Below are 27,093 nucleotides of genomic sequence, written 5' to 3'. Positions count from 1 at the left end.
ATAAAACAAAGTGACTCCAAAAGAGACTGTTAGGTCTCTGGCATCTCCCAGCCAACCTTTCACAATAGAGAAAAGATAAAGAAGTGGGAAAAATATTATCCAGGAGTAATACTGATCTGCAAGAAGTGTTGGACAAGTTCCAGTGTTCAAAAGAGCCTAGGACTAGAGGAATGAGGAATTAACGGTCCCAGTGGTGTTTATGGCCTGGCTGAGCGTGTCTGGGTGACGTGCGTGTGTGACTCCTCACCAAGGTGCTGTTTTACGAGTGGTGTTTCATGCCCACAGGGGTTCTGTCAGCTCTTCCTCACAATTGCCCTGTGAAAGTGAAGACAGTCGGCCTGGAGGAAGGACCGGGGGAGAAGATGAAGAGAAGAGTCCTCGGTGAGGTGAGCCTCTGGAGGAAATGGTGGAAGAGGAGTTTCCTTTGGCCATAATGTGTGTGTGAGCTCTGAGTCATTATGCCTGTCTCACATGAAGCGACCGGAGGATGTGTGTGTAGCAGACCTCCTTTAAGACACTTGGGGTCTGCTTCATTTTACTCTGAGTCTTCTTCCAGTGCACAGATCTGTTTAGTAACTGAATGGAAAAAAACTCCTCCAGAAGTTGAGGATTAGTTTCTTACTCTTTTATTACTCTTACTCTACTCTGCGCTGGTGCGGCCTCACCTCGAGTACTGTGTGCAGTTCTGGGCACCACAGTACAAAAAGGACATTAAACTGTTGGAGAGTGTCCAGAGGAGGGCGACGAAGATGGGGAAGGGCCTAGAGGGGAAGACATATGAGGAGTGGCTGAGGTCACTGGGTCTGTTCAGCCTGGAGAAGAGGAGGCTGAGGGGGGACCTCATCACAGTCTACAACTTCCTCGCGAGGGGGAGTGGAGAGGCAGGTGACCTATTCTCCGTTATCACCAGTGACAGGACCTGCGGGAACGGTGTTAAGCTGAGGCAGGGGAAGTTTAGGCTGGACATCAGGAAGAGGTTCTGCACCAAGCCTGTCGGTGTTTAAGAAGCGATTGGACTGTGCATTTAGTCACATGGACTAAACTTTTGGGCAGACCTGTGTGGTGCCAGGAGTTGGACTTGATAATCCTTATGGGTCCCTTCCAACTCGGGATATTCTATGATTCTATGATCCTATGATTTGAATGAACTTGCTCTTTTTGTCCTGTGAGAGCAATGTTCAGGGTCTAGCGATGTTCTGTGAGAGGGAGAAGAGGTCCAAATGCCCTCTGAACCACTTCTTGATGGTCTCTGTATGTCTCAGCTCCGTTCAACACTCAGACTGTGCCCAGAGGCCAGCAAAGCTCAGAGGTGACTAACCATGAAGGAGTTCTTGCTTCAGTTGAAAGGGCGTTGCTTGACAAATATAATCCCACTCAGCCCATGCTTCCCAGAACCACAGCTGGCCTCATTTTCCTGGGTCACTTTGGTACTGAAGGGACTTAGGTCTGGGCCTCCTGACCTTGACTTGGAGTCTGGAACCAGAGCTGCCTTGTACAGCTCCGGCTTTCTGCCCTCTCTCTGTTGGAGAGAAGTAAGAGAGAACACGTAGGGCTGGAAATCTTCCATGTGTGGCAGAAGTGGGTCCTCTGCCACGAACACCAGCTGTAGGACTAACTAGGCCTCGCTCAGGCTCCTCCTGGTATGCATCTTCAGGAGGCTGTCTGGAGTTCAGAGAAGCTCCTGGGAGGAAGCGGAAAGCAAAGAGGCGCTCGAAGCCAAAGCCCAAACTGCCCCCCCGTTCCTGACCGTTACATCGAAGCACTAGAGGTACGCTGTACAGATCTTTGTGCTTATAGTGTCACCTTTAATTGTGGAAACGTTTAGTAAGGTGGATGGTGGTCCTTTACAAATGCTTTATAGGTGTGTTCACTCGTGCATTTAATTGCTTCTTGTGGACCCATACCCAACAGCTACAAGTCACTGTTTTTACACTGTGCTCGTGTCTGTGTGCTCATGAAATACACAAGACCACTGTACCCAGATTACTGTTAAGCTGTTATGGGAGAGAAATGCAGGTTTTTTAGATCAGTTGTACCACAGGAGGGCTTTTCCTTTCTGCCGGTTGAGCTAAACAGCGCTGACAGAAAGGACAAAGGTGAGGGAGGTGAGGGGAGGTGAAATGCTTCCCCCACCTCCCCAAAGAGGAGGGCAATCCTGTGGGCTGCTGTCTTTCTGTGCTCCCCCAGGAGATGGAGAAGCTCGCTGTGGAGTGGCGTTCACGAGAGTCCTGATGGCTGCTGCCCCAGGGAAGGAGAAGAAAGCGGAGGCAGATTGGGCAGAGCGTGAGGCTCAGAGTGCAGAGAATAATACACGCAGGACCCAGGTACTACAGGCATTTCAAAAGATCCTGGAAAGTAGCCCGTCTTTGCAGGGAAGCTGAATTTTGATGCTATCAGTTACCAGCAGTGCCTAGGAGGTGACTGTTGTCTCTCAGTTTGGCAACTCCCGACCAGGAGAGAAGCTCTCAACCCAAACCAGGGATGGGAAGAGCAGCTCGCTGTGCTGAGGACACACGCTGATCATCCCAGACTCAAGCCTCCTTGGCCCAAAGGGATGGCTCTTAGGAACACAAATTCTGCCCCAGAGATGGCTTCAGCCAGTTGTGCCCAGCCATCCTGTAGGGGGAGAGCTCCAGGTCACGTTCACTAGAGCTAGAATAGCTTGATGAGAAATAGTGCTGTGAAGACTGCCATGTTTTTGTAAATTCATTTACATAATTAAGAATTAGGACTTGATCCCCAAGCCCCTGACATGAAAATAAAAGTTTCTTTTGGCTTCAGTGGCTGAGGAACAAAGCCTTTAAGGATTTCTTTAAGGTTGACTTTACTTGATAGGCATGACTGTTCTGAGAAACACACTGGTGATGCGAACAAGCATGCTCAATATTTCCTGCGTTCATCTCACATAAAATGGGCTCTTTCTCTCTTTCCGTAATAGCTGAAAACCCCACCAGAGACTCACAAGAAAGGGCATGAGCTGAATCTGGGGGCCACAAGAGGAGGAAGACAGAAGACAGACGAGTCCCAGGAAGGCTGTGGAAGAGCTGCTTTTGAGAAGTAAAATCAATTCCATCCCAGGTAACCTAGCTGGCAAAGCTCGGAGCTGTTTCCCTAAAGCCTTGTGAGAGACACAAACCCGCAGATATGTGGACTCCACTCAACCAGAGACGTAGTTTGAAGACTCATTTCTAGGCTGCCTATTTGTGAAGCAGCAGTGAGGGCAGTTAATGAGGCCCATGCTGAGCTGTCTGTCAGAGTGGGTCATCTGGGTGACCCACCAAATCCTGCTGTAGGATTTGGCAGGCTTTGTTGTGCAGATGGCAAATGCCACACATGCTGACAATGTCACCGGGGGTTTTGGAAGAAGATGGAGGGTCCAAATGGGAACTGAAGTGTCATTGTGACAGCATGGAAAGCTGCATGGTGGTGGCTTCTCAGGTTCTCACCTTACAGGGGAAGTGTTTGCCTGGTGTGGAAGTAAAATAATTAACACCTCACAGGCTTCTGCAGGCCTCTCTAGCTAAGAAATGCATGCCAGCATGACCTAATGGCTCTCTGGGCCAGCACAATTTAATTAACAGAAGTGTGGGAGAATTTGTGTGGAGGATTATTTTTTTTTTTAAAGGGATACTGTCTAGAACTTCCTCTAGCTGATTGTCCAGAGCCCTCCTATATGTTGTACTCTGTGTTACTGCTCTTTCATGTCATTTTCTACAGTCTTGCTCATGTGGTTTGGTGAAGAATGATTGTAGAACCTAAAGGAACACCAACTGGAGCAGCCTCATTTTGGCAGTTTGTAGCAGCAGAGGAGATCACAGTGGTGTTCTGTCTTCTCCTGCAGCTGGAGTAACAAGCTGCTTCTGTTCTGACCAGGTCAGCACTGCCTTCTGGTCTTTCCATGACACTGGGGGACTTTTTATCATTTGGGCTTTGGGAAGCCAGGCTAGACCTTGTGGGCAGGATGGCCAAATCCATCCCTCATGAGCTTTGTGACTGCTGTGGTTTCAGAGTATACTTCTGTTGTGCTGGCTCCAGTCTTCAAGGCTACAAATGAATCTATGTAATAATGTGTATTTTGGATAATGCAGTAGTGTGTATTAAAGCACTCTAGCCCTCGTAGATTCAGCCAGATATCATCTCTGAGCTTAGAAAATGCTAACACGCTTGAGACCACCACTGTAAATTACTTTTCTTTCCAAACTGCTGAAGAAGAACAGAAACTCGCAGAAGAAAGACTCTACCCCCTTTCAAACTGTAACACAGAGGTGTCCTTCACAACACCTGTGAAAGTAAGAGTTCATTTGTGGCTAGGGGTTGCTTATTTGGACTGCCAAGCTGCTGAAGCATAAGTGCTTTTTCTTGCTTACCTGTGATGAGTGTGACTACAGAGGGGTACTCCCGCATTTTGCTGGCTGTGCAAGATCTGAAACTATGACCAGAGTAGGATGCTTAGGGAGTCTTTATCATTCTCGTTCCTGCTGAAAGCCTGTGTATGCATCCTAAGTTTGGCATGAACACTGCGGGTGAGTAAAAAAACGAGTGTTGTCCTTGTTTGAAGTCTGATGTAGGTGTGGGTCACTCACAGCCCTGTCCCCTTTGGTGAGGGCTCTCTGAAGCGCAGCATCAGAAACTATCCTGACAGATTTACCTTTTGTTTTCGAGAGATAATAAGGTGGGGTTAAGCTGCTTGCTACAACAGAGATGTGTTTCCTTATCCTAAATTGAGGATAGAATAAATCTCTTACTGAATTTTCCTGGTTTGGGCTGAAGTGTGTTGTAGTGTCTTCTCTGTGCCTTTCAAAGGGAAGGAAGATCCCATAGATGGGATATGACTGGTTATCACGAAGACAGTATGAAGTCTAATGCTTGTTTAAACTCTATCTATATTGTATGCATCTATAGATTAGATGCTTATCTCCCACCAATACTTTTTTTTTTTTTAAACCTCAACACTGTGTTTTTACATGAGAGAACAGAGTATATAGTATATAGAAATAGTTCAGCCTGAGGAGAAACAGATAGATTCACATGTGAATCTATCTTGCCAGTGGGAGTTCAGGCCCACTAAATGGAAAACCTTTTAAAACAAAGTCCACTATCATTAGACATTGAGGCTGAACATGTCTCTTTCATCCCTCCATAAAAGAAAAAAAAATCTCTTTGGATATGCTCAGTGTGCAACAGTTGAAGGAAACAGCCGCTTCCAAGCTTCATTGTACTTTTTAGGAAGAACACATCTCTGACCCTTGCAGCCTCCTGAAACAGGTTCCTAACTGCACAGAACCTGCCGCAGAGGCAGGCAGCCCAGGCAGAGTCTGACCTAACAAAATGCAGATGAAAGAGGTAAAGATAGGAAATAGAAGGAGCTGAGGACAGAATTTGACAAAGAACAGACCAGAAGTTTATATTAAGAGATTAAAGGCTTTAGAGCTTAAACTCTTCTTTAATTCTTAAAACTCCCAACTCTTCTTTAACTTCTTTCTCAATTACTATCATTCTACTAGCTCTGTACCTTCCAGAAGAGGTATTTCATTGTCAAAAATAACAATTTTCCACATTTTGACTCTAGAAATAGAAAACTCCAGAAAGAATGAACAAATCAAACACATCACTTTTCTGCATTCAGATGCATAAAGCCCAAGTGAACATAAAAGGGAAGAGTTTGTTCCCCTATGGTGCATATTCAAGTTGTTACTTTGATTTATATCCTAAAAGCAGCTGGGGCTGACTTATGTAAAGTGGAATTTCTTCTTCCCCAGAGTTTGCTCCAGATCTACATTTGTCAGTTTTCCAGTTCCTCCCCACGTTAACAGTATCCACACCTTGAATGTGATTTCAGCTCCATCCACGTTCTCAGGGCAAACCAGTTGGCACATTTCTCTACAGTTTAATAGAACAATGGTCACAGTATTCACAAGTTAATACAGAAATTAAAGCTGACCCTAATTATGTTAGGTTCTAGGCAAGGACCACCCTTCCTTCCTCTCAGAAGCAGAGCAGCTCAGTTGTAGGAACGTAGCACTTACAACCTACAAAACAACGTTGGCTGAAAATCCTTATTGTTTGTGTGTCCCATTTCACTCTCAGCCCTGAACATGGAAAAACAAAGCCGACCTAGTCTAGTGGTATACTACTGTGAAGGACTTCCAAAGGGGAAATAGTACCAGTCTCCAATCCATGTGTTCTAGACATAGTTTAACTCATCCAAACAAAGCCTGAGCACTCCCAATGCCCTTTTGGAGTGCTCTCCCAATCGCTTCTCCACCCCAACAACGTTTCAGACTCTGCCAGCTCCACATTCATGAGATAACACAGGCCTGTTGCAGTTGCGTAAGTGTTAGTTCATACTGTGCTAGCAATTCAAAGTAGAGGCTAAAAACTCCAGCCTCAACCACCTTCCTCTCCCTCTTCAGCTAAGTTGTGTTCAACCCTGCAGGTATTTCAGCCTCTTCCCTCCAGTACTCAGGCCCCTGGCTGTTTTTGTGCTCTTACACTTGGATTCCAGATCACACCCCCAGAGCCAGTCAGACAAGGGCACCCCTCAGAGAACAAGCATGCCAGAGGCTTTGCTTGTGCAAGAAAGAGAGGGGCCAGAATCCAGCTCAATTCAAGACTAGTTTTGGACAGATTTGTGCTACAAAGGTTCCGTTGCAGCTCCCTAGCAGTAAGCACAAGAACTAAAAAACAAAACAACAACAAAAACCAAAAAAAAAAACAACAACAAACAAACAGGGAAAAAAGGGGGATGAGATCACGTGTTATATACTAACACCTGTAAACTACTTGCCAGCTAGCTCTAGATCTGATTTTTTGCAGACTCTCAAGTACAAAATATCAGAACTAGCTTAGTCAGACTAAACTGAAGAGGCAGGCTACCTGAAGAGAGCATTTACAAGCTTCCCGAAGTGTAATAAACATGCAAATGCAATATCCTGAAAGATAAAAGTCAGATATGTATGTGAAAAGCCAGTAGAAGACAGGACTTTACTATTTCTTAACGCAATCTACTGATCAGAAAAGCACTAACACGTTGCCAAAGACAGTGTGTTTGTATGTAAGTAATACCCTAATACATTATTTTCATTTAACATGTGTTCTGGTGAAGGATAAGAAGGCAGTAGGAAGAAAAAATACCAAAAAGGTTCATCTTCAGTGAATGTTCCTCTTCTTCATGCGGGTACACACAGTTATTGTGCAGCATATAGGACCACTTACACAGAACACAAACACCAACACTTCCACTATACCTGCACAGGTGTTTCAGCTACAAATTGTAACTGTTAAAGTCGTCTGCTGTCATATTCATTTTTCCCCTTTCACTTTTATTAGCTGTACATATTTTAAACTCATATGAAATAATATATTCATTTTAGAATCAGTTATTCCTAGAGCAAGTAGAGCATTGATGTCACTATTTGGAAATTCTGACAACATTAATATTTTTAATTGCCTAACCTTGATATAAAATAATCTCAGTAACCAAACAGACAGAATCCAGAGTAACCAATGTGAACCACAAAAAAAGAGCCAGTAGAGTTTTTCCCCAAATCAACAACAGAAACGGTGAAAAGTTCACCCCAGTTTGAGATTATTAAAACGTAAAGTGTAACAAATTTAAAGAGAGGAATGAGTTCAAAATATTTCTAGTAGTGATTTAACATTTATTTATGCTATATTCCTAAGTGTAGTACTTACTTTTTCAGGTCCCTGGATAATATTCAATAGCTTCATTAAGTTTTAAGTCAGCATAAAAAGAGACAAATACAGCTACAAGCAGACACGTACCAAATTTCCAGCAAGTTACTATATACTTGTGTACTAGCTGTACACAAAGCTATTTCATAAGACAAAACTGAAAATTCTTTGTGGGAAATAATTAAAATGGACAATTCAGAAAACTTTACAAAAATACTTCTTTTTATTAAAAGCAGCAAAGTTCAAGCAGAACAATACACAGAATGTAAACATCACTAAGTTCAGCTCCAGCCTGCTGAACCTTTGAGAAAGTCTACACTAAATGCGTCTACCACACTAGCGAGTTAACAGACTATATTATAATTTGAAAATATATTTTCTACTTTGAATTAAGAAAAAGTAACTTATCGTAGTCTGTCCCAGCGCCAGATACTGGCATCATCACACACAGCTATAAGGATACTACTATCCCTGCTAAAACTGGTTTGTCGAATGGCAGCAACACATTTAGGATGAGTAAGAGTCGTACACCTATAAATAAAAGAAAATTATTCAGCTGCAATGTTAAATCTGCACTTGCTACTACAAGTGCTGTTTCACCATCGTCTTACTTATGTGACCTAGGAAGAATTTGAAGGGCAACAGGATTGCACCCTCTGTGATGTATTTTGTATTCCAAACCTGGAGTTGGGAAAGCAGAAATTTCCTCTTTACCCATTGCCATTTCTCAACAGTTTTCATGGAAGCATGGACTGAAACCTTACTAAATCACATTATTTACAACTTGGTAATCAATGTTCTTTTCCAATTGTTAGGAATAAAATATGGTAATTGGGTGATTCAAGACTGCAGCATTTTTGAGAAACGTGTATAGGCATTCATATATATATATATATATATATTTACATATATATAAATGCAAACATGCAGTTATGTGTGTATAAATTTCATGTTTGTGTGCATACACACACACAAACATGCAATAAAATCACCTGGCCACACAGGCAAGGAACTAAAAAGCCATACTGTTTTCTTCACATCACACTCATAGCTAACCTTTATATTCTCACTACTCTAGTCTTTTCATCTCTTTCTCCTTTGTCATGAGCTACACCCTCCTACCATCTCCTAATTGCTTTGTAAATTTTCCACCTAATTAGTGTGTAAGCTCTTTGAGGAAAACACATTCTTTCACTGTATCTTCACACGGTGCCCTGCACCATTTGATTGGGACCTTCTGGCACTGCTATAATGTAAGTAACAAAATAGTTTAAATAAATGATTAATGTTAACCTTCAGGGACTTGGAATCTTTATTTACCTAGTAGTTAGAATGGAAAGTGGTTACCACTGTTCAATAATTTCTGTAGTTATTAGTAAAGGAAAAAGGAAAGTGCCCCAACTCCCTTTCTCAACAAGACTACAATTAAACATGAAGTACTCACTTGGCTTTATGAGGATCCTCTATTTCTAAATCCCAAACGTAAAGTTTGCCAACCTGATTGCCCAGAGCAAGCATCTTTAAAAGAAAGCAGAGAACATACAAGTTTTGCAATATTATCCCAAGGAACTGGAAGTCGGAATTTTATAAAGACTCTAAGTTGTAAGCGAGTATTTGGACATGAATGGCTTAACAAGTTTGTTGAAGGGGTTAGAACTGCTACATAATTTGCCTCCTTTTTCCCACTTTATTACCCCTCTCTGCAGGGGGAGACGATATCAGTAAATATATCAGCTTCATATAAAGCCACCTGCAGCAGACAAACTCTCCCCTCAAACAGCACATTACATGAGGCAGGACTCGTGCCAAACACAAATATGGAATCAAGTGAAAAGCTGCACACTTTCAGATGCAGCAAGGTCAAAGCTCCCACGTACCTTTTGCCAGAAATCCATCGAAAACCTCATGTACCATATATCACATTGGCTGTAATCAAATCTCCCAAGTATGGTCACGTTTGACTCACTTGGCTTGATTTTATCTATATCATCTTCCATTTTGCCAGGTTTCCAGCACACAATGGCATTTTCACAAGACTAGGGAGAAACAGTGAACACACAAAAAAGTTACCTATATTTACAATTTATATAGTAAAACATTCAGTCTAGTTATAATTAAACCTAACATTTCCTGTCATAGCTTCCCCAACAACACTAAAAAAAAAGTAAAACTGAAAAAAAAATCTCACCTTTGTCCTTAGATCACAGCCAAATCACCAACAACATATCATTGCCCTTTGCTGGGAGCCCACTGTCCTCACAGCTCTGCCAGAAAACCAGACTGCAGGAGCCGTCCCTCACCCACTTCAGAAGAAATCAACCACAGGTACTCAAACACACTTTCACGAGCAGTTTAAATTAACCTAGATTTGAGGACTGTTCACCCTGATCCCTTCAACCAGCAGGACTTTGCATGCCCCAATTTCTGGCAAAGAGGCAGCGACACCACCGAGTTTAATACCTGCAAGCAAACATTACTAGTGCTATCTCACAGATCAAAGGAACTCCATTACGTGAACCCTCGTTTCTCCCTTTAGCTGCAGGACCTCTCACATAAGTAGCTGCATAGCCTCTCTCTGGACATTTCATGCAGATCCTGGTTAGTTGGCACCCCTGTACTTTTAGCAGATCTATGACTGTAGCAATAATTCTACTTTTTGGGTAAAAGTTGCTTGTCCGCACATCCCAACAGTAGACAAAATTCACGATATACTCCATAAAATCATTTAACACAGCACAGTTAACCTACAACCCGAATTCCAGTAAAACTTCTACTGTTTAAGAACCTCAGAATAAGCAAATAAGAGTACGATAGCTGAAAAAGCTGCTACTTTACCTTGGAAAGGATTAGATCTCCCAACCATCGTACACAGTCAACATAGTTCCTATGTATGTCTCTCGTAGAAAAGTCAGGAAAGTGAATTTTCTGAGAAATAAAAGGCCTATGGAGAAAATGGCCAAGTGAGGTTCAGGGAAATACAAGTCCAATTTTCAATGGCCAGTTTTAACATATCTCAATGTTAAAATGACAAGTCTGTCTTTCTTTGTTGTTTTAACAGTTTTCTAACAAAGTAGATTTTGTATGCTTTTTTTTTTTTAAATAAAATTGGAACATTTTCATCCTCATTCCTAATGAAACAAATTGTTTTCCAACACGTTTAACTGTAAAAGACTGTACAGAGACAGCGCTAAGCAAAACCTTCAGATGCTGCATCCTTCAGATGCTGCACGCAGCTCCCATTGCTAAATACCTCAAGAACTGGTTAAAGCTCAGCTTTCCTGATGCTTCTTCTGCAACATCTAAATTGTCAAATAGAAAAGCACACTAAAACAGCATTTTTTTTAAAGCATCATTTAATATTTGGTAACATTACCAAAAAAAGCGAGAGCATTTTCACAGCTAGTCTCACTGCTGAACATGTTCAGTGTGTTTTAGACTCTTCAATTCTCTCAATGGTTTAACTGGAAGTTAAGATTAAAAAATTGATGAACTTCATAAAGGAGGCTTTATCTATCATGTATCTAGTAGTTATGTTTACTTGACAATTTGCTCATATTTGAGGTCAGATAAGAAAAAGTGATGAAAATTAAAGGTATTACTACATAAATGGTTTTGTCCCAGCCCCAAAGTCAGATAACAGATACAATAATTAGTGATAAATACACAATGTAAAACTAAATTATTTACTATGCTTAATTACACGGATTTGATTCCCTCCTAGAAATTTTGAGGCAAGAGGAGGAAAAGCCAATGGCATATCTTAAAACAAAATGAAATACAAGCTTTGATTAAGAATGATGATAATCCCACACATTTCCTAGTCAAGCAGATAATTACAAAATAACTAAGATATTTAAAAATAAGTGACAGAACTTTGAATTCAATGAAATTCTACTGAAGCTAACACCAGAAAGACATCTTCCACAGATTCAGTATCCCCCAACAATCCCCAGGTCACTCACTACCTCCAAGAACTCCCAATTTCTACAGGAATTAATCTGGGCTGTTGATGAGCATATTTATTTTGCAAAGACAGCCAAGAAGAGGAAGACTACGTACCTGTTAGTTTTATTTGGATTGTACTCATAAGACTCTTTGATGGCATTTATCATTCTCTTGGAATTGATTCTCCAGAGTTTTAGAGAGTGATCCATCCCACAGGACATGATTTTTTCACCCAGAAGATCATAATCCTATGTATATGAAATAATTTTGAGCACCCCCAGCCTAAGCTGCATTATATCAACTCAGATTTTATTCCATCATTTCCATCAAAACAGCATCTTCTGCGTAGAGAATGCAATAAAACTGCATATTTCAAATAGAAAAAAATACTAATAACTTAATCCTGCTCACTGCAAAGAAGCGTAGTAGCTTAATAACTATAGTTATTCTCCCTCAAGGAAAAAGATGCATATTCGACAGCACTGACAGACAATGAATGAACCTACTGCTCGTGCTCTCCCTCGGTAAATTCCCTAGGTTTCATTTTATGGAGCAACCTTGGCAGAACTCCAGGGCTACCACTTGGGTGATGAGTATTTACAACTCCCAGAGAACACAGCGTCAGGTTTCATGTAGGTACACACCTCAGCTTTCGGGTCACACAACAGCAAAGGAAACAGTTGTTAATAAGAGTATTAAAAGTCAAAGATTCTATTCGGCATTTGCTGGGTACCAGCATCTGTTTGCAGCCGCTGGAAAGCAGCATAGCTCACCTGAAATAACTTCTTTCCTCCACTACCACGTCTCAAAAAGGTTTATTTGCTCTTGCTGCTTTGGCTTGATAAGACCTCAAGAACTTTAAAAGTGGGACCATAATGAAAATTCATTACTCCTTCTAGGCCCACTGAGCTCTACTTTGTTGACGTCTAGGCTGCACTGAGAGAATTGGCTACTGAAATAGATACAGCAAGTGAACACCTGTCCTGTTTATCGAGAGGTGGCCAGATCAAACCACTGGATTTAAACTTATCTACCCCTTAAACAGCATTGATGCACTTCAGGGTTTCTGTTTTTGTTTTTCAGTAGGTATAGTATGAAAACAGTGCACAGGAGGACAAAAAGTTGCATATTACAGGCTTACTACCCTTTGTAAATCTAAATCACTGCCCCACAGTCTTCCACTTACTGCACTTAACACCTCATCCCTGTGCCCTTCTACTCCTCCAAATATTGCAACCAGCGTGTCTGTCTGGATGTTCCACAGCCTCAATGCATGATCTATAAAGAACAAATAAAATTACATGCTGCTTTTTACACGTACATATGAATAATATATTTCAGCTTCACCACTTTCAATAAAAGGTGTTCAAGTAAACATTTAAAAGACACTTAAATCTTCTTCAGTTGTTAGAAACAACGGAACTGCATTAACTAAATTGCCATTACAACTAAGCTACTGTTAGAGTAATTCTGTAATTGAGAAAGTGTGCCCGTCCCCCTCCCCTAGGGATAGCTTCTACAGAAATATACTTAGGTCTTTAGGTCTTCTGAAAAAGAAAGAGTCTGATCTTGGACAAGTATGCCTTTATTTAGTCTTATCTCAAAAGCAATCTTGTATTTCAGAAAAGAAAACGTTAATTTTAAGTCATTCTTACATCACCATTCATAAAGCTTTTATTTTCCTTTTTTTTTTTTTATTCTTTAAACAATTATTCTTTATGAATCACAGACTGTAGGGATGGGAGTTACTGTTTCCATAAACAATACACATTTCAAAGTCAGTCAGACTAATCCACTTGTTTAAAGGAAGTTTAAACAATTTCTAATGAAGAACCTCTACCGTATTTCCCATTGGGTTCCACAAATACACTGCACTGAATTACAATAGTGCCAACTGGAAGGCCACACAGGCCCAAACATTGTCCTCTTTTTCTATTCGTCTCTCAGCCAAGCAGTTCTGAGACCCCAGGACTCTCCCACCTCATTCCCAATTGTAGGTAGCACCCGGCCCAAGACTACAGCTGATGACAAAAAAGTATTAAAAAGACAATACACAGAACTTTAGAAATTCAAAAGCACGAACTTGAGGTTCCCAAACCTAATTCTCATGTCGTGTCCTCAGTAACACTGAAGTCAAAAGCCCCCTTATGTTGCCAGCCCTAGTGTTCCTGAAGGCTTAACTCTTGAGGCAGATCAAGTATCCCCTCCTTTAACAGAACAGCCAAGATTAGGAAGTCGTGACTGTTTAGACTGGTCAAGCCCATGAGACACCACACCAAAAAAATGCTTCTCCCTTCCCTAATATCCTTTTTACACAAAGTTCAATTAAAGTCAGAGCTGCTCTTGAGAGAGGGAATCAAAGTTTTGCCCATGAAGAGAGTGGTGAACATCATCTGCAACTTTATGACATTCCCACTAGATGGCAAGATGCTTCAACAATTGAAAACTAATAACTAAGAAAGGAAAGAGCAACTCCAATTCTCACATTTCTTTCTCTGAAAAAGCAGCACTATTCACAATCCCGTTGCACCACAGGTGGAGTTATTTTTAGTGTAGGCCATGGATTTAAATATGTGCATGATGTACAGCCATAAAGAGCAAGATTTGCTCTAGACTTTAAAGGTAAACTTGTTCAGTGCCATTAACAAAATTCTCAAAGACTTGAGAGATTTTGGCCATTTTCAAGACCAAAAATCCAATCCAAAGTATCCTGATTTATACAAAAACAAAAGAGTTTTGTTTTTCCTCACCTTTGCTTACAGATAAAAGGAGATTTGGATCTCTTGGATGGAATTTCAGTTCATTGATTGCATTTCCATGGCCCACGTAGTGCTGGGATAGAATTCAGAGACCAAGTTATCATTTCCCTTCACGTTTACATGTATTTAGAAGACATATGTTTCATGCCTTACTGAAACACAAGCTATATCCCAAAGTTCTGAGCACTCACCTTTATGCACTGCATTGTAATAGGGTTAATTATCCTGATAATACCCCTGGACCCTGCCACAGCAAGAAGAGGATGACTTGTATTGCTATCGTACGTCCACGCACAGGTATAGAAATTTTCATCTGCCTACAACATCTCGTGTTAAGGAACACAGACTTTTGGTTTGGTTTTGAGTAAAATAAACTTTTTTTTTTTTTTTTTAAAAAACAATTGACTTTTTAAAACAAACTTGTTGCTATTTTATTAAAGTGCCAAGGAGTCTGTGCTGGTCCAATAACAAAAAGATAAATGTTTGATTATACATCTGCAAATATCAGCAACATTGACTTTTCTCCAGATGTTTCCTCACTTCTGTTCCATAACACACAAGGAACACCTCTCTCTTGGCATCACTTTTCAACTTCTCCAAACCACTGAAAGACTGGGAATAAAAATGAGGATGAATCGAGAGCAAACTGACCAACAAACATTATTACTCAGAGCATGAAATATCATTCTTAGGCTTTAAATCCAGTTCCAGTCCAGAGAGAAGCCAAGACCACTGTAAAACAGCGAATGTGAAACACCGCACAAATTAGTGTTAGGAAGATTAAACCAACAGAGAATTGGTTTTCAAATATTTTAATACAGCTCGTTCCATGAGCCTGTGTTTCTAATATTATTTCAATAGGAGGGACTCTAGGATGTGGAAAAAAAAAGATTTGGACCTACCATGAGCAATGTGCCACATGAGCAAAGTATGAAATCACAGACAAAACCTTTGTGTTATTTTTCCTACGAAGCCTCTTCATCTGATAAAGAGGAACCAAACAAGTGCCTTTTTGAACTTAAAAGGATACGTCAGCATCCACGTAGGACTGCAACAGACGGATTTCTCCTTGGGAATGACATTCATATAAGGTAACCTGTTAAAAAAAGAGAGAGAAATTGATGCTTTCTTGTGATATTTCAAGAGGGAATCATATGCACCTGTATACTGACTTCCTTATGCAGAGAGGCGGAGTGCTTTTATGCCTTAGCTCTCATCCATTACCTGTTTGTTCCTCACAGGTGGGAATGGTTTGATAAAAGATGCTCATAGCAGTTTCAGTTTAACACCACTCCAGGAGTTGGCAGTCCTTCCCAGATACTGCTTGACTTGTCTCAGTAAGGTTAAGCTCTATTTGTAACTAGTTACACTACAGCCTCCTCCAACTGGAGGCAGTCTTTTACAGGAGTAATTGATACACAGTTTACTCTTAGTTTAGCACTTTTGCTAACTGTCAGGTGGAAGAAGCCAGGAAATGAAAGGCTTCTTGTTTATTCACAACACTTCCACAGAACGCGCTTCAGGAGTTATTTCCAAGACTGAAATGACATAGATCCTTCTCCATAAAAAGCCCATAAAGACATTCCCGCAGGCCATTAATTTAGCTACTGAGCTACCTGGCTTCCTTGCAGACACTTCTCATCCCATTTTAGAGCATACAACCGTTTGGAAACAGTAACACATACAAAGGGTAATTTTAGTGACAAGATACATTTATGCACCTGTCTTCCTTCCTCTCTGTTTACCTTACCGGAGGAACTTCCATCACCATACAGAGGCTAAATCCCAAATAGCTAAAGCATGACATCACACAACAATTCAGAGGCTGCACCTCTCCCAGATACCAGACGCTACGTACCTCAGAAGTAAAGCTTGCTATACGAAGGATCTTGTGTCAGTGCTAAACACAGGTAAAGGGTTTGGTTGAAACCAGGAATGCAAACAAAAGCACACGGAAGGGCTTATGGTTAACAACAGATTACTCACTCTGTTGCTGCCCACAGTGGCAAAAACGAGAGGATCACCTTCTTTACTGTGCCAGTTAAACTGGACTCCAAACAAAGGCTGACCATGGTCCTCCTGTAGATGCAAAGTAAGATTAGAGACAAAATAAATAAAACCCACAGACACATTATTTTTGTGAAACTCAGCTGTGGTGGTAAACAGTTTAATTGCTACGTTTTCCTCCAACTACCAGGTTCCCATCCAGGATAATTTCAGGTAGCGAACAGTTAAAAAGAACAGTTTTGTTGCGTCACATTTTCACCGGGCTCTCTTACGGGAGGCTAAAGAAATACTTCTCCCCCTCTGCCTCCCCCCAAAAAAAGGTTTTAAACAGTGAAGGGGAAGAACTGTTGTCTCACAGTTACGGCCAGAAGTTTGGCAGAACTCCTGAGTTATATTTGCAGCTCTACCATTTACTTTGTTTTGCCACTACCAACAAGGAAAGCTTCTAAGGCCAGGTCTATATGCATTTTATATTACTTTCACACACGGATTTACAACTTCACAGAGGAGACCTACAAGGACTAAGAAGAATTATGCTGGTGTAACAGTGGAGAAGGGTTACATTTAGCTATTACAGCACAGTTAGGTCTTGCAGCTCTCTCACAGATTTGATGAACTAACTCCAGCACGTCACAAAACTGCTGCAAAGTTCGTATCTACAAAGTGTTTTCAGATCTCCTTCAAGAACAGTCACCAGAAGAATGTCAAGAATTATTTTTTAAAGAGCTTACATCAGTTTAAGAGAAGAAAAAAAGCAGATATGTTTATAAATTGTGATGAATATGGTGGTGCTTGTTATTAATTGATAACAGTATTTTGGCCTGTCCTGACAGGATGTTTTCAGTAAGAATAATGTTCATTAGAGTGCCTCCCCACAGGGGACTGTCTGGGACAGTACAGGCAGGAAGGAAGTGTCTCACGATGGCTGTTAAGCAGTCTTCAAATGGTAGGGCTTCAGAGACAAGATGAGAAATATTAGCCCCGGCAGCTCTGACCTGTGCAAGCACCAAAGAATGAATTTGAGGAGGGGGCGGGGAGTTCAACACTTCTCAGAACGAGCTTACTAAGTAGTAAGGAGGGCCAGAAGAATTTAAAGTAGGCATTATCTACTGAGAAAGGCAGGATCTGTTATTACCTCGACAGGCAGAGCTAGAAAGAGACTGAAGAAAATCTCTGAGTGAAGGCCCTCCCGCATTTCTTAGAGAAAGGCTGTAATTTTCAAAGCTGAATACACATTAAGAAGAATTGTTCACAGTTCAACTCAAAGTATTACCCATCATAACATGAAAGGACAAAGTAGTGGGTTTGTGGGACGGGGGAACAGGGGAAAAGCAGCAAGGTCATTAGTGACCCCAGGACAGAGAAAAAAGCAGGTATTTGGCACCAGTAAAGCACTGCAGCTTAATTAGAGATGTAGAATGAGAAAAACACTTGGGTATCTATCTGAAGAAGTTATGCTTTCCTCATCTAACCTACCATCATCCTCACTGGTCAGAGAGAGCACATACTGTTTTGATAATACTTATCTGCTCTAATCTTTGTTCTAGCTGCTAACGATGAACCAGGTTTTTAAAAATTTACAGTTAGGTGCTGCACATTCTGGTTATCATGAGATGCCCAATCTGGTTTGTGCAGACAGACAAGTTTGACCTACATGCTGGTTCAAGAGAGGAACTGAGAAATGCCATCTTGACCCCGATATAAATAAAGGGCACAAAACCCAAAGTATTCAGGTTCTTCGTGCACCAGACAGAAGGCGCAGAAACCAACAGACCTCCAGCTGCTACAAAAGCAGATAATCAGTGGTTAGTTCTGCCCTTACTCACCCAACGCCAACGCAGGTTCAGGCAGACAAAGTAAGACTAGAGCTGCCTTTAGACAGAAGGCAGGGAAATAACCACCAGGCCAACGCAGCCAAAAATAACCACCTGCAACTACACGAGCACACTGTACAGTGCTAGTGAGGCACCAACGGCCCACACACGCACTCCCAGTTCCCTCAAGTGGAAGCAAACCTTCTTGGCGGTGGTTTTAGTCAGCTGTCCCTTTCAGGGTAACAAACCAGGATCCTGCGTGTGGCTGGTTCCTGATTCCCAACTCAGGGGACAGTGAGTAGAGGCTGAGACATCGACCTGCTAACTGCTACTGAGGCACACTCTAAACAAGAGCAAAGGGTCGGGCAGATGATGGTGTTGTTCTGAAGGGAGCACATCAAAGGAGAATTCTTTGCTGGAAGATCTATAAAAAAAATTATACATAGATGTATGTGAGGATGTACTTCTGCTTGCTGTATATGCTCATTTATAAACTACGTTTCCACTCAGAGAGCAAAGATTTTTTCAGTATGTGCCACAGTAACTCAGTACCGTAAAAAAAGCAATAAAAATAAAACGCTTTCTGATTTCCTGTCATTTTCCAAGTTATATATTTGTTTTCCTGATGTCTAAATTTCAGCCCAAATAACTTCCACACTAGTGTTTAAACAGCATATTTAGCAAGCAGTGTGTTTTTCAGGCTGAATCATAACCGTTTAACATTCAAAGCAGTGGGCAATGGCCACGTTTTCCTAAGGGGGGGAAAAAAAAGGAAAAAATAAGAGTAGGAAATTGAAAAAAGCAAACAAACCATAATTTATACACCTCTAAAGAACATTAAAATAAATTTCCACGTCTTTAAATCACGTTGACTTCTCATTAATTTCAGCGTATATATCTTACAGCATAGTTCAAAGGCAGAATGGGATATACATGACGTGATATCCAAAGAGTCATGTCTTTCTGAACCTATACACAACATTCAATCGCTACACTTTATCTTCACAGTATTTCCAAGATTAGTATGGAGGAACAGGAAAAAGAAAAGAAGAGAGGCTTCCCCAAAAACAACGTAAAAAAGACTGACCAAATTTGGCTGCTACCTGGTCTTTAAACCAGTTCAAAGAGAAATGGGAAGACACAAAAAATATCCTGCTTAGAGTGAATGTAGCATTTCAGCTACGTTTGATTCCACTTGCACAGGAAACTGGGGATTGCTTAACCATGCAGGGTGGTCCTTTGGGTCACCCCAGAGCAGGGATGAGGGATGCTCTGTTTTACCAAAAGAACTCGGTAGATACTAACCACTTTGGGGTATCTGGTCCGTGGAAAGAAAACAAATACGCTCAGCAAAACTCAGGACTTGCTAAATGTTTGGGTGCTGGAAGGCCCACGCCAGTGGCTGAAGCAAGACTTTAAGCCACAGAAAGCACCGTCTGCGGGGGCGATGCCTGTGAATCATAGGAGCAGCTGCCTACCTAGGTCAAAGCGAAAGAACTACTCTTCCTCTGCCGCCCTGAAAGAGATAACGTGGTTTTTGAAGCATAAAAGTTAAGATCAACTTGCTTCCCAGACACTTTGTCAGCTTAACTTCATATCACAACTTCCCCAGTGGCAAAGCTCATTTAGGAGGTTTCCAGGCTCCAAACGTCTCAGCCCCTCCTGCTCAGCTACCCAACTATTTCCGTGAGGCAGTCTGAAGCCTTAGTTCAGGAACGGTGTCATCGGCAAAGCTCAACAGTTGTTGAGAATGCGGGAGAATGACAAACCTGCTACAGGAATTCTGCAGAAGATGCAGATGCATTTATGTCGACTTCTTGTTAGCCAAATATAAAGTTTAAGAGAACTCCCATCTTCTTCCAGGTCCAACTTTCCTTTATTGAGAAATCTTAGAAAAATTGTATCGTACAGTGTGTTTACAGCTTTTGACACACAAATATCCCCCACAAGGCTGGGGAAGGAAAGAACGCCCTGACAGGGCGCAAGAATCCAAATGTAAATAATTGACTCGGTTCACCATAGTCTGCAACCATGCAGAAGAAAACAATACCCTAAAACACAAGAACGGGGAGTAAAGATCATGAATCCCCCCCCCTTAATGCCTCCAGATGCTCTGTGGGAATATAAATATGACGTACATCAGGTGTGACCACACAGTCACAACACTCCTGGTAAATTAACCACAGCACACAGCATACCTTTTATGTCAATTGCCCGATGACAGAAAAAATGACATTAAAAGTGTGAGAAGAATGCTGTAATTTGAGAAAAATGTTGTAATTTATTTTTTAAGAAGAATGTTTTAATTTCTTTTTAAAATACATTTCATCAGGCAGAAAAGTCTGTATGAATTCTGTGCTCTGCATCACGTCACATTTTGATATCAATCTGTTTATCCAGCATCTTATCTCAATAACTACAGCTTTGATGAAATAATTATAAAATACCATACATAAAACTTTGCAAAAACATAAAAAATAGGACTAATTGCAGCATTACCTACTGATTCCTGTCTCCCAGTATTCTTTTTCTTCAGAACTTTGGGTATTCCAAATAAGAAAGGTAGTTTCATCAAATAAGCACAGAACATGGATATTTTGAAATATTCTCTGCTCTGTGTGTAATTATTTTGATGCTGTCACATAGTTTATATCACTGCCAGCAAACGGTACCCAACATCCCCACGCCGAAGCTTCCATACACCTACCTTTAGGCTATTTACACATTTGAAGGAGTATTTGCACTTCTTTGACTTCCATTTGCCTTTCCCCCAGCTTTTTCTTCCCGGTGCGTTAGGAGTGTTTGTCGGGGTGTCCGGGCGCTCCGTGTTAGTACCACTTTCAATGCTAACAGCATCATCCTGAAAACAAGTTATACAGAATATAATAAACGTAAAATATAAATATAATAAATATTAAAAAGTTATACAGAATATAATGAAGGTATCATTAAATGGTATATGAATTCAGCTAATTCCAGAGCTCGGCCTTTTCATTTTCCCTCCTCCATAAGGACAGCAGATCTCCCAGGACTTTTTATTTCTTTATTTAGATTCACGTACTTAAATCCATTACTACCGTAACCGCATTTCTCTCCAGAAGCAGAACGTGAGTCACACGAGGGCTGATCCAAAAGGGCCATACGTGCACTGTGATCTAGTGAAGTTTCCTTGGAATACAGGAAGCTGCCCTTAGGAAACGTCTCAAGATAAAGTGGTTGCTTTCCCTGGAAAGCATCTCTGACGCAGATGGAACGAGTGCTTCTGAAGTAAGGAATGAAGAGGGTGTTTGTGGAAAAAACATTAGGTAATGCCACGTCAGGCATCTAGCCCTGCTGGGAGATTTCTGGACACCCTCAGCAGCTACAGGCAAAGCGCAGCCCTGCAGTAACGCACTTCTGCAATAAGTCAGCACCGCCACTAGAAGAGGAAGTCCCACCCCTCCCTCTGCTCTTTTCTACAGATTCCTGCTTCGACTTAAAGCTACATTAAAAAAAAAACACCATACCACAACATAAAGAATAGTTTCCTGTCTGATCCAACCGGGCCTTCAACCATCAGCAGCCAGAGCCAAGGTAAGAAGGGGGAAAGCTGAAATAAGGGGTGGGCAAAACCACCCTTAACATAACTTGGTAGTTTTAGGTCAGTTTGGAACAATTAACAGAAAATACTGTTTGCTCTGGCAGGCCAAAGAGCCTATCGTATCCTGGGGCACATCAGGCACGGCATTGCTAGTGGCTGTGCAAAGGGATTGTCCTGCTCTGCTCTGCGCTGGTGTGGCCTCACCTCGAGCACTGGCTGCAGGTTTGGGCGCTACAGTATGAAAAGGACACGAAACTATCAGAGAGTGTCCAAAGGAGGGCTACAAAGATTGGGAAGGGTCTAGACGGGAAGACATATGAGGAGAGGCTGAGGTGCCTTAGTTTGTTCAGCCCAGAGCAGGGCAGGCTGAGGGGAGGCCTCATGGCGGCCTGCAGCTCCCTCACGAGGGGAGCGGAGGGGCAGGCGCTGAGCTCTGCTCTCTGGGGACAGCGACAGGACCCGAGGGAACGGCATGGAGCTGGGTCAGGGGAGGGTCGGGCTGGGGGTTAGGGAAAGGTTCTGCACCCAGAGGGTGGTCGGGCACTGGGACAGGCTGCCCAGGGCAGTGGTCACGGCACCGAGCTGCCAGAGCTCAAGAAGTGTTTGGACAACGCTCTCAGCCACAGGGCCTGATTTCGGGGTGGGGCTGTGTGGAGCCAGGAGCTGGACTTGATCATCTTTGTGGGTCCCTTCCAGCTCGCGTTATCGTCTGATTTTACAGTTCCACATGCAGCCCACCTGCAGTACACCACCCACAAGCACGTCCATCCCCATTCCCTGCATCACCCATCACTGCACGCTCCACCTGCACCACAACAAGCAGCGCCTGCAGTTCCACACGAGAAACTTCAGCTTGTTAAATCAAGACACCTTTTTTTTCCCTGGCAAGTTAGTCTGGTCATCTTCCACCAGAAAGCCGGGAGAAAACATCTCAAATGAGGCCATGTAATGACTACAGCTGACCTTGGGGAGACAGGGGCAGCCTTTCACTGGAAGATGTTCAATGTAACACAAAGCTGCAGCAAGAACTCCGCTAGGAACATGAAGTAAGGGCAGCTGTAAACATTAGCGCATCGATTCCCACCAAACATTTATGCTCTGTCCCAGTTTCACATTTGTACCATCAGCCAGAAGAGGGACAGACGTACGGGTCTTGGGTTGCCCAACAACTTTGAAAACCAGGACATCAAGAGGAGAAAAAGGAGGGAAGACAACACACCATGAAGGCTGTAAGGGAACTGCCCGAGCCTGGAATCACTCCCAGAAGAGCCAACCCTCTCCCAACAGGCATAGCTGGCTCTTCCAATTTCTTCTCTTGTACCCTAAGAAACTTCTGAGCCGTCCAAACTTTGGTCTCCCAAGAGTACTCGCTAGCAAGAGCCACAACACTTCACAGAACCTGTAACTACATCACCAGCAAGCTTGCCTTTGGGATGCCTGTGGACCAAAAAGACAGGCTTCCTCCGAACCAGTTGTTATGCCAAATGTAAGCAGAATCCAGACCTTTCTGGACTAGTGGGGTTCAGTAACAAACCCTCGGAAACAGACCGCTTTCCCTTTTGAGACTGGTCTCATCTTCAGTAACCACACAGCCCCCCTGCTAACCTACAACGAACACTAACGCAAGCCCAAAATCTGCCACCATGTCTCACTCAAATTCACAAACGCATGTATCTGTAGGGCAAACGTACGTTTGCTGGTCTGCACGACCAGCTGCCAGACGACGATGAGCAGCTGAAAAGGTTCAGCAGCAGCAGGACACAGCACCTTGGGACTGTTCCCCCATGAACAGCACTTCCACGGGGTACTGGGGACGTGGTGCAGATCCCTCACTTTCTGGATAAGCGCTCTAACCAAGGAAAGTGTTGTTCAGGGATAACACCCAAGTAACTTCCCCACTGCAGCAGCTGCATGAGTTAGATACCTGCGACTGCCTTTTGGGTACGGGGCTATTCTGTACCAACCATGCTACCTCAAGTCCTGAGCACCGGACTTTAGCACAGCTCAGAATCCTAGAATCATCACGGTTAGAAGAGCCCTCCAAGATCACCTGGTCCAACCACCCCCCTACCACCAGTGTCACCCACTAAACTTTCCCCTCTACTCGGCTCTGGTGAGGCCGCACCTGGAGTACTGTGTTCAGTTTTGGGCCCCTCGCTACAAGAAGGACATGGAGGTGCTCGAGAGAGTCCAGAGAAGGGCAACGAAGCTGGTGAGGGGTCTGGAGAACAAGTCTTACGAGGAGCGGCTGAGGGAGCTGGGATTGTTCAGCCTGGAGAAGAGGAGGCTCAGGGGCGACCTTATCGCTCTCTATAGGTACCTTAAAGGAGGCTGTAGCGAGGTGGGGGTTGGTCTGTTCTCCCACGTGCCTGGTGACAGGACGAGGGGGAATGGGCTAAAGTTGTGCCAGGAGAGGTTTAGGTTGGATATTAGGAAAAACTTCTCTACTGAAAGGGTTGTTAGGCATTGGAATGGGCTGCCCAGGGAAGTGGTTGAGTCACCATCCCTGGAGGTCTTTAAGAGACGTTTAGATGTTGAACTTAGTGATGTGGTTTAGTGGAAGACTTGTTAGTGTTAGGTCAGAGGTTGGACTCGGTGATCTTGGAGGTCTCTTCCAACCTAGACGATTCTGTAAACCACGTCCCTAAGCACCACGTCCAACCTTTCCTTAAACACCCCCAGGGACGGTGACACCACCACCTCCCTGGGCAACGCGTCCCAATGCCTGATCGCTCTTTCTGAGAAGAAATGTCTTGAAGAAATGCTTGGAGCTCACATCCTCACCCCTCACAGCTGCCTTCTGCTGCCAGCGCCTGAGCGTTATCCCCTACTCCTCCTCCACTGCAGAGCCACACGTGTACACTTACACCAAGTTTTACTCTACAACGCGGCCGTGACGCCAAATGACACGAGGAGAAAGACCGCTGGCTCTTTTTGGTGTTTCACGGGGAAAAAGCCAAATTAAAAGTGCCATTTTAACGCCTCCCCTGAGCACCACTTGACGCCTGAGCCCACTTTGGTCAGGGCCAGAGCCCACCGTGGGCCCCCAATTCCCCCTCACCCACGTGGAGGCGAAGCGGGGGCGCTCCCTCAGCCCCGCAGGGCTCCCCACAGCCGGGGGTCTCCCCTCGACAGCCCCCACAGGGGATCCCCGACCCCCTGAGGGCCCGGCCGGGGGGTCCGAGGCCGGGGCCCAGCCTCAGGAACGATCGCGGCGTTGCCCCCTCAGAGCGGGGCCGGGCCTGGCCGCGGCCCCTTCGCCTCAAACCCAGCGCTTGGTCCCAGCTCGGGCCTCACGTTCTCGTCTCCGGACAGGTCCCCGGGGTTGCTGTTCTCGTCGCTGCTCAGCTTCTGCTTCTTGGCCGGCATCTCGGGCCCGACTCCCGCCGCCGCCGCCGGGGCTTCTCCCCGCTCAGACATCTTCCCCGCCCCCGCCGCGCTGCCGTAAAGCGCGCCCGGGGAAGGTCGGCAGGACGCTGCCGGAAAGCAGCGCCGCGCCCCGCTCCGTAGGGAAAGCCGGGGCAGGTGCCACACTGCCGTAAAAGAGCCTTTCCCGCGCGGCGCCGCTGCGCTGAGGGGATGGGGGGAGCTGCTGGAGCTCTGGGTTAAATAAAGGCGGTTTGAACTGCGCGGAGGCGTGCTGGTGTTTTATGTCGTTGTTTGGCAGAGGGTGTAAGTGTGCTGTTAGTCACCGTGGCAAGCTTGGCCGGCTGAGTCGGGGTGTGTGAGTGTGTGTGAGGTGTTCTTGTCCTACAGCCCCTCTGTCACAATCCTATAATCATTAAGGTTGGAAAAGCCCTCCAAGATCATCTGGTCCAACCGTCCCCCTACCACCAATGTCACCACTAAACCATGTCCCTAAGCACCACGTCCAACCTTTCCTTGAACACTCCCAGGGACGGTGACCCCACCACCTCCCTGGGCAACCCGTCCCAACGCCTGACCGCTCTTGCTGAGAAGAAATGTCTCATTTCCAACCTGAACCTCCCCTGGCACAACTTGAGGCCATTCCCTCTAGTCCTATCACTAGTAACCTGCGAGAAGACGCCGACCCCCAGCTCCCCACAGCTTCCTTTCAGGTAGTTGTAGAGAGCAATAAGGTCTGCCTTGAGTCTCCTCCAGACCAAACACCCCCAGTTCCCTCAGCTGCTCCTCATCGGACTTGTGTTCCAGGTCAGCAGTTCCTCTGTCCATCTTCATGCTGCTCTCAAGTGCCTTTTAATGTGCACGACGTGTGGGGTTTTTTTGGTTCTTTTGCTCTCCAAAGAGCCCCACAAAGTGAGCATGCGAGGCAGCTGGCGAGCCTTGGCACCTGCCTTGTCACCTCAGGCACAGATGAAATACAGCAATAAAATCCTGTCCAAAACCCACCCGGCCCTCTGCTCCCCAGCAAACTTCTACCACGGCTGTAGATAAAATGCTGTAGTTGCCAGATTTTAATTTATTCATCTGTAAAACCGCAGGTCCCAGAGTCATAATAATTATGAACAGTAAAAAAAAATAAAATAAAAAAATCGCTACCAAAGGGGGAAAGTAATCTGCCCACAGGCACAATGTCTTATCTGCTTTTCTTGTAGGGGCAGAAACAAGTCTTTCCTCCCTGGGGGAGACATTCCGGTCTTGCAAAGTGGTTTCTTGGAGGGCAGTGACAGAGGTGAGCCTGCCTTATCTAAACTTTAATCTGGCATAAACTTCAGAGATAAGGAGGAAGAGAGGAAGCTTAAACTGGTGTGTGCTGTTTTTAGCAATAGTCTCTTTTCTGCTGTAGATCTGTAGGCTCCACTGAAGCACTGCATAATATATAGCAAAAGGTTGTAGATCACAACTAATAAAAGCTCTGGGAGCTCACAACTGCTCAGATTTGTGCTCTAAGATCAAGGTTGTGATAAGAGTGGTTTATACCTTTGTGGGAACGTATACAAAGAATGAGCAGACTTGAGATGCCAATCTAAAAATATCCTGTCATAATTTAAAAACAAATACGACAGGATATTTTTAGAGTGGCATCTTAATTAAGACTAAATCACGACTGTGCTGCAGACCTCTGAAAAGAAGGCATGAAGTTTTCAGCAGTGGAAGGATTTAATTTCTCACCATGGGTGCCCTTGAGCTAATGGAGAGAAGACAACTCCTCTGCATTTTGCAGCTGTCAACTGACATCCTCCAGATGGCCACACACCCAGCTCCACCACCTTTCAGTGGCTCATCCAAAACATAAGGGGAGTGAAAGCCTCAGCCAACCTATGATTCTTGGTCTGCACACAGGAAACTTCTCCACCCACACCCACTATCA

General features: G+C 43.7%; 1 protein-coding gene and 2 long non-coding RNA genes across 7 annotated transcripts in view; 2 read left to right on the top strand and 1 right to left on the bottom strand.

Annotated features, from left to right (window-relative positions):
* Positions 1-91: 91 nt before the first annotated feature.
* On the top strand, positions 92-6,830 carry LOC121063705. Of its 3 annotated transcripts, none has more exons than XR_005816155.1 (4): positions 92-386; positions 1,655-1,768; positions 2,188-2,324; positions 2,939-6,830. It is a non-coding gene; the product is annotated as an uncharacterized LOC121063705 (long non-coding RNA). The 3 variants fall into 3 exon arrangements; XR_005816156.1 differs by having other exon boundaries at positions 1,655-2,324; positions 2,939-3,078; positions 3,718-4,911; XR_005816154.1 differs by having other exon boundaries at positions 1,655-2,324.
* A 1,068-nt stretch (positions 6,831-7,898) lies between these two features.
* On the bottom strand, positions 7,899-25,357 carry EED (embryonic ectoderm development). Of its 2 annotated transcripts, XM_040544424.1 has the most exons (12): positions 25,098-25,350; positions 20,928-21,080; positions 16,386-16,478; positions 15,430-15,495; positions 14,591-14,716; positions 14,391-14,472; positions 12,827-12,918; positions 11,755-11,888; positions 10,531-10,636; positions 9,573-9,731; positions 9,140-9,213; positions 7,899-8,226 (listed from the first exon to the last, which is right to left on the bottom strand). In XM_040544424.1, exons 1-12 carry the CDS (start codon positions 25,218-25,220, stop codon positions 8,100-8,102), a joined length of 1,335 nt encoding a protein of 444 aa, XP_040400358.1. In that variant the 5' UTR covers positions 25,221-25,350; the 3' UTR covers positions 7,899-8,099. The 2 variants fall into 2 exon arrangements, with proteins under 2 accessions (XP_040400358.1, XP_040400359.1); XM_040544425.1 differs by lacking the exons at positions 12,827-12,918; positions 14,391-14,472 and having other exon boundaries at positions 25,098-25,357.
* Positions 21,088-27,093, top strand: part of LOC121063704 — a 33,033-nt gene continuing 27,027 nt past the window's right edge. For both annotated transcript variants that reach the window (XR_005816151.1, XR_005816150.1), the window contains exon 1: positions 21,088-21,793. This is a non-coding gene — a long non-coding RNA (uncharacterized LOC121063704). The remainder of the gene's footprint in view (positions 21,794-27,093) is intronic.

This window comes from Cygnus olor, chromosome 1, assembly GCF_009769625.2.
Source record: "Cygnus olor isolate bCygOlo1 chromosome 1, bCygOlo1.pri.v2, whole genome shotgun sequence".
Lineage (NCBI taxonomy): Eukaryota > Metazoa > Chordata > Aves > Anseriformes > Anatidae > Cygnus > Cygnus olor.
Note: the sequence above shows the minus strand (reverse complement) of the source record. Positions and strands in the feature narration are given on the sequence as shown.

Coding starts and splice junctions, on each gene's coding strand:
- EED (XM_040544424.1), bottom strand. CDS start 25,220: ATGTCTGAGCGGGGAGAAGCCCCGGCGGCGGCGGCGGGAGTCGGGCCC. Junction 16,479..20,927: donor AATGTGTAAATAGCCTAAAG/GTAGGTGTATGG, acceptor TTGCATCTACAG/GAGGACCATGGTCAGCCTTT. Junction 14,473..14,590: donor TTACAATGCAGTGCATAAAG/GTGAGTGCTCAG, acceptor ATTCTATCCCAG/CACTACGTGGGCCATGGAAA.